The sequence below is a fragment of the Rhinopithecus roxellana genome, chromosome 12 (genome assembly GCF_007565055.1).
Source record: "Rhinopithecus roxellana isolate Shanxi Qingling chromosome 12, ASM756505v1, whole genome shotgun sequence".
NCBI lineage: Eukaryota > Metazoa > Chordata > Mammalia > Primates > Cercopithecidae > Rhinopithecus > Rhinopithecus roxellana.
Genome location: NC_044560.1, coordinates 122,647,524 through 122,660,390, shown reverse-complemented (window position 1 = coordinate 122,660,390; position 12,867 = coordinate 122,647,524). Strand labels below are relative to the sequence as shown.

Here is a 12,867-nt window from a genome sequence, read left to right as displayed (position 1 = left end):
GCTGGGCTAATTTTTGTATTTTTAGTAGAGACGGGTTTTTGCCGTGTTTGCCAGGCTGGTCCCAAACTCCTGACCTCAGGTGATACGCCTGCCTCGGCCTCCCCAGAGTGCTGGGATCATAGGCGTGAGCCACCATGCCTGGCCAGTAAGTTTATTTTAAAATATTTTTCTTTCTTTAGGCCGGGTGAGGTGGCTCACGCCTGTAATCCCAGCACTTTGGGAGGGTGAGGCGGGTGGATCACCTGAGGTCAGGAGTTCAAGACCACCCCGACTAACATGGTGAAACCCTGTCTGTAATAAAAATACAAAAATTAGCCGGGCATGGTAGCAGGCGCCCATAATGCCAGCTACTCGGGAGACGAAGGCAGGAGAATTATTGAACTCGGAAGGCGGAGGTTGCAGTGAGCCAAGATCGCGCCACTGCACTCCAGCCTGAGCATCAAAAAGACTCCGTCTCAAAAATAAAATAAAAAATAAAATAAAATAAATATTTTTCTTTAATAATAAATTAACCTTAGCTTACTGTAATTTTTTACTTCATAGACTTTTTAATTTTTTAAAAAGGGTGTCATTCTACTGCCAAGGCTGGCGTATGGTGGCACAATCACAGCTCAGTGCAGCCTCTAACTCCTGCACTCAAGCCATTCTTCTGCCTTAGCCCCTTACATAGCTAGGACCACAGGCATGAGCCACCACACCCAGCTAATTTTTTTTCTTTTTTTTTTTTGAGACGGAGTCTCACTCTGTCACCCAGGCTGGAGTGCAGTGGCGCAATCTCAGCTCACTGCAAGCTCCGTCTCCCGGGTTCATGACATTCTCCTGCCTCAACATCCCGAGTAGCTGGGACTACAGGCACCCACTACAACGCCTGGCTAATTTTGTGTATTTTTAGTAGAGACGGGGTTTCACTGTGTTAGCCAGGATGGTCTCCATCTCCTGACCTCGTGATCCACTCACCTGGGCCTCCCAAAGGGCCATACCCAGTTAATCTTTTCATTTTTTGTAGAGAGAGTCTTCCTATGTTGCCTAGGCTGGTCTCCAACTCCTAGACTCAAGCAATCCTCCCACCTCAGCCTCCCAAAGTACTGAGATTACAGACACGAGCCACCATGCTCAGCCTTTTTAAACTTTTTGCCTCTTCTGTAATAACACTTAGTTTAAAATACAAACACATTATACAAAATATTTTCTTTCATTATCCTTATTCTGTAAGCTTTTTTCTATTTAAAAAAATTTCTTTTTTTACTTTTTAAACTGTTTTGTTAGAAAGTAAGATACAAACATACACACTAGCCTAGACCTACACAGGGTCGAGATTATCAATATCACTGTCTTCCACCTCCACATCTTGTCCCATCAGAAGGTATTCAGGGGCAATAACGGAGCAATAATGGAGGTGACATGGAGCTGTCATCTCCTATGGTAACAATGCCTTCCCGTGGACAACCCCTAAAGGATTACTTTTTCTGGTTTTTTACAGTTAACTTTTTTTCTTAATAGTAGAGGTACACTCTAAAATAACAATAGAAAGTATAATACAGTAAATACATAAGCATGTAACATAGTTGTTTATTATCATCATTAGGTATTATGTGCTGTGCATGCACTAACTCTATGTACTGTACTTTTATACCACTGGCAGTGCAGTAAGTTTGTTTACACAGGCATTACCATGAACATGTAATGTGTTGCACTACAATGTTGTAATAGCTAGATGTCACTAGGCAACAGAAATTGTTCAACTCTGTTATTATCCTATGGGAAGTCAGGCATAATAGTTCATGCCTATAATCCCAACACTTTGGAAGGCCAAGGCAGAAGGATCACTTGAACTCTTGAGGCCAAGAGTTCAAGACCAGCCTGGGCAACACAGCAAGACTTTATCTCTATTAAAACAAAACAAAAAAAATTTAATAAAAAAATAATAATCTGGCCAGGCGCAGTGGTTCATGCCTGTAATCCCAGCACTTTGGGAGGCCGAGGTGGGCGGATCACCTGACATCGGAAGTTCGAGACCAGCCTGGCCAACATGGTGAAACCCCATCTCTACTAAAAATATAAAAATTAGCCAGGTATGGTGGCAGGAGCCTGTAATCCCAGCTACTTGGGAGGCTGAGGCAGGAGAATCGTTTGAATCCAGGAGGCAGAGGTTGCAGTGAGTCAAGATGGCGCCACTGCACTCCAGCCTGGGGGACAAGAGTGAGACTTCACCTCAAAAAAAAAAAATTAGCTGGGCGTGGTAGCAGCTGCCTGTAATCCTAGCTACTTGGGAGGCTGAGGCAGGAGAATCACTTGAACCCAGGAGGTGGAGGCTCCAGTGAGCTGAGATCACACCACTGCACTCCAGCCTGGGCAACAGAGCAAGACTCGGTCTTAAAAAAAAAAAATGATAATAATAATAATCTTATGGGACCCCCATCATATATATCATCCATCACTGACTAAAACATAATTATGCAGAACATGACTGTATTCAGAGAAAAAGAAAATGAATAGTTGGATCTATAGTGAACATATATAGATTTTTTTTCTTGTCACTATTTCCTAAGCAACAGAGTAAAACAGCTATTTACACAGCATTTACATTGTATTATGTATTATAAATAATCTGGAGATTATTTAAAGTATATGGAAGGATATGTTACACGCAAATACTATAACATTTTATAGGTAGAACTTGAGTATACACAGAGTTTGGTATCTGCAGGGGGTCATGGACTCAATCCCCCAGAGATACTGAGGGACAACTGCAGCAGCAAACAGACCTGAGGGGCTGAATGTTGAATACAGGCGAGGTTAAGAAAAAAATCAAACACAACCTCCAGTTTTGTTCTGGTAAATGAGTAAATGGTAGTGCCATCCATTGACGTGAGGAAGACTGGAGAAGCAGCAGACTAGAAAATGAAAATCAAAAGTTCATTTTTGGACATATTAGGTTTGAGAGGTCTCTGAGCTATCCAAATGAAAATGTTACACACACCATTAAAAATAGGAATAGGGCCAGGCACAGTGGCTGATACCTATAATCCCAGCACTTTGGGAAGCCAAGGCGGGCGGATCACCTGAGGTCAGGAGTTCAAGACCAGCCTCACCAACATGGAGAAACCTAATCGCTACTAAAAAATAAAAATTAGCCAGGCGTGGTGGCACATGCCTGTAATCCCAGCTATTCGAGAGGCTGATGCAGGAGAATCACTTGAACCCAGGAGGCAGAGATGGCAGTGAGCCGAGATCCTGCCATTGCACTCCAGCCTGGGCAACAAGAGCAAAACTCTGTCAAAAGAAAAAGAAAAAAAAAAAAAAAATAGGAGTAGGGCCAGGCCCAGTGGTTCATGCCTGTAAGCCCAGCACTTTGGAAGGCCGAGGCAAGTGGATTGCTTCAGCCCAGGAGTTCGAGACCAGCCTGGGCAACATGGCAAAACCCTGTCTCTACAAAATACATAAAAATTACCTGGGCACGGTGGCCTGCACCTATAGTCCCAACTACTTGGGAGCTGAGGTGGAAGGATCTCTTAAGCCCAGGAGGGCAAGGCTGCAGTGAGCCATGTTCATGCCACTGCACTCCAGCCTGGGCAACAGAGGGAGATCCTGTCTTAAAAATAAAAGGAGAAAGGTCAAGCCCAGAGAAATACGTGTAGGCGTCGTCAGCACACAGATGGAATGTAAAGCAATAGAATCTGATGAAATCACACAAAGCGGAACAGATGTAGAAGCAGAATAAAGACTGAACCCTTAGAAACTCTTCCAACAAGACAGTAAGAAAATCAAGAGAGCATGATCCCTGAAGCCAAATGATGAAATGATCAAACATGTCAAATACAATAGATTAAGTGAGATGAAGACTGAGAACTGACCCCTGGATCTGGCAATGTGGCACTAACCTTGGCAATCAGTAGAAGGAAGAGAAAAGGCCGACTGGAATGGGTTCAAGAATAGGGGGAAAGGAGGCCGGGCATGGCGGACCATGCCTGTAATCCTAGCACTTTGGGAGGCCGAGACAGGCGGATCACTTGAGGTCAGGAGTTCGAGACAAGCCTGGCCAACATGGTGAAACTCCGTCTCAACTAAAAATACAAAAATTAGCTGGGTGTGGGCCAGGCGCAGTGGCTTGCACCTGTAATCCTAGCACTTCGGGAGGCCAAGGCGGGCAGATCACGAAGTCAGGAGATTGAGACCATCCCAGCTAACATGGTGAAACCCCGTCTCTACTAAAAATACAAAAAAAAAAAAATTAGCCAGGCGTGGTGGGGGCACCTGTAGTCCCAGCTATTCGGGAGACTGAGGCAGGACAATGGCGTGAACCGGGGAGGCGGAGCTTGCAGTGAGCTGGGATGGTGCCACTGCACTCCAGCCTGGGCAACAGTGCATCGGTGGGGAGGGGAGGAGGATTAGCTGGGCGTGGTGGCTCATGCCTGTAATCCCGGCTACTAGGAAGGCTAGGCATGAGAATCACTTGAACTTGAGAAGTGGGGATTGCAGTGAGCCAAGATCATACCACTGCACTCCAGTCTGGCCGACAGAGCGAGATTCCGACTCAAAACAAAAAATAGAGGGAAAGGAAATAGAAGAAGACACAGACAACTCTTTTAAGGAGTTCTGTTATAAAGAGGAGCACTAGTCCAGGCGTGGTGGCTCATATCCATAATCGCAGCACTTTGGGAGGCCGAGGTGGGTGGAGCACGAGGTCAAGAGTTTGAGATCAGCCTGACCAACGTGGTGAAACCCCGTCTCTACTAAGAATACAAAAATTAGCTGGGCGCAGTGGCGGGTACCTTTAATCCCGGCTACTCAGAAGGTTGAGGCAGGAGAATCTCCTGAACCCAGGAGGCGGAGGTTGCAATAAGCCGAGATCGCACCACTATACTCCAGCCTGGGCGACAAGAGCAAAACTCCATCTCAAAAAATAAATAAATAAAGAGGAGCACTCTCCTATTTTTAGACAATTACTTCATACCATTGCTCTTTCGCCTGACGTACTGCAATAGCCTCCCAAGTGTTCTCTCTGCTTCCACATTCCCATTTAGTCAATTCTCTATAGAGCAGCCAAAGAGATTAAAATGTTGAAGCATGTGACTCCTCTGCTCAAAACTCCCCAATAGCCTCCTATCTCATTCAAGTGTAATCACTAAAATACTTAAACCTCTAAGACCCTTTACAATCACTCTTCACAATCCAGCTCTCCTCTACCCAACTTTCCTTCTGAGCTCTTCTACTATTCTTCTTATCCCACTCCAGCCACACTGGCCTCCTGCTGTTCCTCAAACACGAACCTCAGAGGTGGAGGTATGCTTCTATCTAGGCAACTTGCTATTCCCTCTACCCAGTACACTCTTCCCTTAGATAATCTAAATGCCTCTCTTTAAATGGCTCTCTTTGTCACATCCTGAATTCAGGTCTTTACTCAAATATCCCCTTCTCAGAGATGTCTTTCCTGACCCAGCTATGTAAAACCATAATCTCCAGTGACTCTGTATCTCCCCTCCCGTTTTATTTTCTTCATAGTATTCATCAACATATACTAAATATTTTGCTCATTTATTTTATTATCTAATTCCCCCCACTAAAATAGAAACTTCATGAAGGCAGGGATCTGTCTGCCTTTTCCACTGCTATAATCCCAATACCTGCCCTCCCAAAAAAAAATAAAACTTGTTGAATCGAATGAATGAATGAGAGGGTTATAAAGTTAATGACAATTTTTTAAGATGGGAAATATTATAGTACGTTTGTAAATTGACAAGAATCACATAACAGAAAAAAACTCATGACACAGAGGTATGGAGGGATAACTGCAAAACAAACTTCTTTTCCCTTTTTTTTTTTTTTTTTTTGAGACAGGGACTCACTCTGTCACCCAAGCGGAAGTGCAGTGGCGCGATCTCGGCTCATTGCAACCCCCACCTCTTGGGCTCAGGCGATCCTACCGAGTAGCTGAGATTACAAGTGTACATCACCACACCCAGATAATTTTTGTATTTTTTGTAGAGACGGGATTTCACCATGTTGCCCAGGTTTGTCTCAAACTCCTGGGCTCAAGCAATCCACCCACCTTGGTCTCCCAAAGTGCTGGGATTACAGGCGTGAGACACCATGCCCAGACAAAAAATAAAACTCTTAATAAGATGTAGGGGTTGGCCTTGTATAGAATTAGAAATAGGTTACCCACAGCAACAAGAGGGCAAAGAATATGTGTACAGGCCAGGCGCAGTGGCTCACACCTGTAATCCCAGCACTTTGGGAGGAGGCCAAGGTGGGCGGATCACTTGAGGTCAGGAGTTCGAGACCAGCCTGGCCAACATGGTAAAACTCCGTCTCTACTAAAGGAATACAAAAAAGTAGCTGGGCATGGTGGCGCACACCTGTAATTAGCTGGCCAACACGGTGAAACCCCATCTCTACTAAAAGAACACAAAAAATTAGCTGGGTGTGGTGGCACACGCCTCCCAGCCACTGGGGAGGCTGAGGCAGGAGAAAACTTTTAAGCCCAGGAGGTAGGCAGACGTTCCAGTGAGCCAAGATCACGCCACCGCACTCCAGCCTGGGTGACAGAGCCAGGATTCTGTCTCAAAAAAAAAAAAGAAAGAAAGCAAAAAAAGAATATGGGTACAGATCCAGGTAGGCTGATTCATTTGTAATGGGAGCTTATGGAAGTTATCTTCTGATTTGTCTTTTTTTCCCCCTCAGTGAAAAAGGAACCAAGAACATCAACTGACATAAAGAAGAGTAGCCGGGCGCGGTGGCTCAAGCCTGTAATCCTAGCACTTTGGGAGGCCGAGACGGGCAGATCACAAAGTCAGGAGATCGAGACCATCCTGGCTAACTCAGTGAAACCCCGTCTCTACTAAAAAATACAAAAAAAAACTAGCCGGGCGAGGTGGCGGGCGCCTATAGTCCCAGCTACTCGGGAGGCTGAGGCAGGAGAATGGCATAAACCTGGGAGGCAGAGCTTGTAGTGAGCTGATACCCGGCCACTGCATGCCAGCCTGGGTGACAGAGCGAGACTCCGTCTCAAAAAAAAAAAAAAAAAGAAGAGAGTGAGTGTTGGAAGCGTGAGGAGAAATAAAGATTGAACAATGATTTCTGAGTGGAAAAGCTGGCTGCGTGTGGTGGCTCACACCAGTAATTCCAGCACTTTGGGAGGCCAAGGTGAGGGGATCCCTTGAGACTAGGATTTCAAGACCAGCCTGGGCAACACAGGGAGACCCTGCCTCTATCAAAATTAAAAATAATAAAATTAATATTTTTAAAAGAGTGGAAAAGTGAATGGATAAGGGAAATGTCACAGGATTAACTGTCAGTGCTGATAGAGTCCTTGAGGTTCATGATCACTAATTTAATGTTAGCATGGTTGTGTTTTTCTGCAGTCACATTCAGCTGCTTAGACACAGGTGCAGAGTAGGCAGAGTAGGTTTAATCATGGTTGGGGTCTTGCCAGGCAGTATGCCAGAGGGGAAAGAGACAGACAAGCTGAGGGTACACGGGCAAGAACAATTAGGATAGTCTATGAAATGTTAAGTTCAATAAGGAGGAAAGGGACGGGCGCGGTGGCTCAAGCCTGTAATCCCAGCACCTTGGGAGGCCGAGACGGGCGGATCACAAGGTCAGGAGATCAAGACCATCCTGGCTAACACTGTGAAACCTCGTCTCTACTAAAAAAATACAAACAACTAGCCGGGCGTGGCGGCGGGCGCCTGTAGTCCCAGCTACTCGGGAGGCTGAGGCGGGAGAATGGCGTAAACCCCGGAGGCAGAGCTTGCAGTGAGCTGAGATCCGGCCACTGCACTCCAGCCTGGGCGACAGAGTGAGACTCCATCTCAAACAACAACAAAAAAAGGCCATGGATGTAATTTCATGTTTGACGACAAAAAGGAAAGATACAGAGAGAAGCACATTTCAAACAGAGAAATTATTCTATTTTCATGATACAGTAAACCACTGACCTTCTGGAGATCCAAGTCCTACATCCTGATTAGAACTTATTCCTAAATAGCAGTATAATAAAAAGTATAACAAACACTGTTCCATGTCATAAGAAAGGGAAAAAAAGGTATGTGTGAGATGTAGATGCTTGCTGATCAGTTGGGCTTTTACTACCCAAATAAATAGAATTCAACCAGTCTCAACACACACAATGAAAATGTTGGCCTTTTTAAAATCATAAATTATTACAAATTATGAACTTTCAAGGTCACTATCAAATTATAAAAATCACAAATGTTAGGCCAGGCACAGTGGCTCACACCTGTAATCCCAGAACTTTGGGAGGCCAAGGCAGGTGGATCACCTGAGGTCAGGATTCGAGATCAGCCTGGCCAACATGGTGAAACCCTGTCTCTACTAAAAATACAAAAATTAGCCAGGCATGGTAGCAGGTGCCTGTAATCCCAGTTGCTGCGGAGGCTGAAGCAGGAGAATCACTTGAGCCTGGGAGGCGAAGGTTGCAGTGAGCTGAGATCCCACCACTGTACTCCAGCCTGGGCAACAAAGTGAGACCCTGGCTCAAAAAAAAAAAAAAAAAAAAAAATTACAAATGTTAAGAACACAAATGATGAGTCTATGGTGGAAATGTTAAGCACAAAAATGGAAATGTAGAGCTAAGCAAAGAGGTCACACCTAAAGAGACTCAGCTCACTTTACAAGGATGTTCTGTGACATAATGCCATAAATAAAGAGGACTGCAGACCCTTGTTCTACATCCTCAACATCTACAAACAGGGTGAGCCTACTAAATAGAGTCCAATAAAGGATCAAGCTAAGGACAGAGGACATGTCCTCAAGGAACATTTAGGGAACAGGAAGAGAAAACAGACAAAGACACACAAGAGAGCAGTCAGAGAAGCAGTAACAGAATGGATATTATAATATGAAAAAAAGAAAACAATGTCAACAAGGAACACACAGTCAACAGTGACACACAGTTCACAGAGGTCAGACAAGAGGAAAAGACTATCAGATTTAGTAATTTAAAGGTTCCCAGGACTTATACATATTTATCTCTGTAACTATTTTACAATGAAAACTTTTCACAAGTAGCCATGAATTACATTCTAATTTGAAAAACAAGCCAGGCACTCATCCCTGTAATCCCAGCACTTTGGGAGGTCAAGATGGGAGAATCACTTGAGACCAGGAGTTCCAGGCTAGCCTGAGCAACATGGTAAGATACCACCTCTACAAAAAATAAAAAATTAGGCTGTGGTAGCTCAGACCTGTAATCCCAGCACTTTGGGAGGCCAGGGAGGGCAGATCATCTGAGGTTAGGAGCTCGTGACTAGCCTGGCCAACAGAGCAAAACTCCATCTCCACTAAAAATACAAAATTAGCCAGGCATGGTGGTGCATGCCTATAATCCCAGCTACTCGGGAGGCTGAGACAGGAGAATTGCTTGAACCCAGAAGGCAGAGGTTGCAGTAAGTCGAGAATGCACCACTGCACTCCAGCCTGGGTGAAAGAGCAAGACTTCGTCTCAAAAATAAAAAGAAAAATAAAAAATTAACCAGGCATGGTGGTATGTGCCTGTGGTCCCAGCTACTTGGGAGGCTGAGGGAAGAGGATCACTTGAGCCCGGGAGTTCATGCTGTGAGCTATAACTGCACTACTAGACTCCAGCCTGAGTGAGATCCTGTCTCAAAAAGAAAAGTAAGTTTTAGTAACCATCACAATACATTCACACAATAGAAAATCACACAGCAATGAAAAAGAACTGTTTCTACAAGCAACAACATGGATGAGTCTCAAGACATGATCTGAATGAAAGAATCTGGTCACAAAAGAGTAGACTATGATTCCATTTACATGAAGTATTAGTTCAAAACAAATCTATAGTGACAGAGGTGGTGAGGGAGGTTACATCTGTAAAAGGGTAGTGCTAGGAGAAAGCACAGGGAGCATTCCAGGCTACTGTGAATGTTCTCCATCCTAATGTGAGTTGTGATCATACAGGTACCCATTCTGTAATATTTCATGGACTGAATGAACCTTTGATTTGTCAAACCTCAATAAAAAAGTAATCCCGCACAAAAAAAGGTTTTGGTGACCTTAAAGACATCAGTTTTGGGAAAGTATAAGTGAAGAAGCCAAACCATATTAGGGATGTACACAAGGTAAGGAAGCTAAGACACTGAATACAAACTCATTTATCAAGAAGGTTGCTGGGGAAACGAAGAAGAGATAACAAAGTAGTTTGGGTAGGTCACACAATTCAGGGAAATTATGTTGTTTTGTTTTTATTTGTGATATAAAACAAACAGAATGACAAAGGTCTAAGGCAAACAAAAGAGGATGAAATCAAGGACATAAGTAGAGAAATTAGCCTCAGAGAGGAGGATGAATACTTCTTTCTCTGAGCCCGAAGCTAAGGATAAGTAAACACAAAAATCAAAAAATAAAGAGGAGGGAAAAATCAAGTAATCTTGAACTCTTCCATGAAATATGCAGTAAGGTCAACTGGACAGGTATACTGAGACAGGAAAGGATCTGGACTTCAAGTTCATTTTACAAGTTTTGACTAGATGATACTGTAGAGAATGTAAAAGACAAGTATTAGGCACACGGGGGAGTAAATTACAGCAAGAGGACAATGCTCAGCAGCTAGAAGCAGGGGCAGAGATGGTCAATGGTGCAGTCTCCTCAGGGCTCAGTGGGGAATAAGAGGTGGAAGAACAAAACAGGGGAAAAGTCCAAGGGCTACCTAGCATGGTATATAATTTTTAAAGCGTCTAAAGGGCCAGGCACAGTGGCTCATGCCTGTAATCCCAGCTCTTTGGGAGGCTGAGGCGGGCAGATTACCTGAGGTCGGAGTTCGAGACCAGCCTGGCCAACATGGTGAAACCGTGTCTCTACTAAAAATACAAAAAAAATTAGCTGGGCATGGTGATGGGCACCTGTAATCCCAGTTACTCGGGAGGCTGAGGCAGGAGAATCGCCTGAATCCAGGAGGTGGAGGTTGCAGTGAGTCGAAATAGCGCCACTGCACTCTTGCCGGGGCCACAAAGCAAGACTTCGTCTCAAAAAAAAAATAGTGACTAGTCTCAAAAAAAAAAAAAAAGTGACTAAGGAAAATGCTAATTATCTGAGAGAAAAGAGGTAAAAGACCTATAAGAAGTCTTAAAACATTCAAGGATTAAGTCACTAGGATTCCGAATAGAGCTGAACAAAAGGAAAGCTGTCACTAGAGTTCATTACTACAGGACATTTTTCTGCAAATCCAACAAGACCAAGGATCACTTATTATCGTTTCACTAAACTTACTACCGCTATTAGTGGCAGCTTCTCCTGCCTGATAAAACTGACCTTTATCCCCTACTCATAAATACACCTACTCTTGACTAATAAATTATATAAATACATCCTGTTCAGAAACTCCATGAATATTTGTATGCTGCTGTGTTTTCCCAATAATGTATTTTCAGTGGAAAATTAGAAGGCAAACCATAGATCTACGAATTCTGTTCACAAAATTGGGCTTAAGACTGCTCACATGCAGGTGTTTCACAAGTGTTTTCTTGTGAAATAGATGGTTGGTAAAGAGAGCCTTAACAATGATTGTGAACACACTGGTACAAAAGTATAATGATAGCCAAATCAGAGAATGCTTGGGAGTGTCATCCGTTTTTACAATTTTAAGGACAACCTCTAGGAAACAGGATAGCACTATATCAAACTGACTTTCCCCATCTTACACTATTTACTCCTATGGATAACTCAACGCCTCTTTAGTAAGCCTACTCGTTGCAGCTCACACACTCAGCCCACATTCCAGCGTCTTTTCGCCCCATCCAGAACCCCTGACTACCTCCTGCACCACCAATTTTTCATTCTTCTACTCCCCCATTTCCAATTCAACCCCAGGCCACCACTTCCATTTCTCCACTCCCCATTTCTCGGCCTCCCCAGACCTCCCACTCCTCCCCCGTAACTATTCAGACCCCACCCCTCCAAAGCTCCAGCCCGGGTCCTCCCGCCGGAGATCCCCTCCCCCACGGCTTCCATTCAGGTTCCCCCGCCCGGATCCCAACCCGCCCTACCTGCTCCTTGCCCTCGGGCCCCGCGGGGCCCGTCCGCTCCTCCAGCCGCTGCCTCCCGGGCGGCGCTCGCCGGCGAGGGGGCAAGGACTGGGGCAGCTCCGCCGCCCGCTGAACTCCATCCTCCCGGCGGTCGGGCAGCGGCGGCTGCGGTCGGTCGCGGCAGCGGCTCCGCTTCATATCTGCAGCTGGGGCCCGCGGGCGTCAGCGCCGCGACTGTCCCGGCCCCGCACTGCCCCGGGCCGCAGCGCAGCCGCGCCAACCACCGCCCGCGGCCACCATGGCCGGGCGGACGCCCGAAGCCACCAACCCCAGCCAGCGGCGCCTTCGAGCCTTCTGGGGCCTCGGGCGCCGCGACCTTCTCTGCGCTCCTCACGGAAGAGACAGCATCGCTGCCGCCTCGCCTTATCCCACCCGGCACACGCTGGGCAGGCCACCCGCCGCCGGCTCAGCCGCCTGCCTACAGCCAGCCTCCGGCCGGCCCCGCCCCTCACGCGCGCGCACCGGGAGTCCGCCCGCCACCTCCGGCCGCGCGCCGCCTCCCGCGCACGCGCCAGGGAACGGTCGCGAAGGACCCGCCCGTGGCCCTGGCGCGCAGTCTGAGGACCAGAAGGGGGCGGGGCTCTCGGCGCGCCGGCAGCGGCTGCGGACTCCCTTTGAATCTTTCATTCATCCATTCATGAAACTGCCGGGCCAGGCTCAGTGCTGGGGACCCAAAAATGAGTTCGAGTCGATCAGTGTCCTCAAGGAACTAGGGAGAGAGGGGCCGGGAGCAGGAAGGAGACAGAATAACACAACTAATGAATAGAAGGCTAATGCGTGCCTTTTTATTTAGTGCCTGCTA

At 46.1% G+C, this 12,867-nt stretch overlaps 1 protein-coding gene across 4 annotated transcripts in view; it reads right to left on the bottom strand.

Moving 5' to 3' along the window:
• Positions 1-12,502, bottom strand: part of MAST2 (microtubule associated serine/threonine kinase 2) — a 257,689-nt gene extending 245,187 nt beyond the window's left edge. For all 4 annotated transcript variants that reach the window (XM_030912620.1, XM_030912621.1, XM_030912622.1 and 1 more), the window contains exon 1: positions 12,027-12,502. In XM_030912620.1, coding sequence (XP_030768480.1) covers positions 12,027-12,203 — 177 coding nt within the window. In that variant the 5' untranslated portion in view covers positions 12,204-12,502. The remainder of the gene's footprint in view (positions 1-12,026) is intronic.
• Positions 12,503-12,867: the final 365 nt, after the last annotated feature.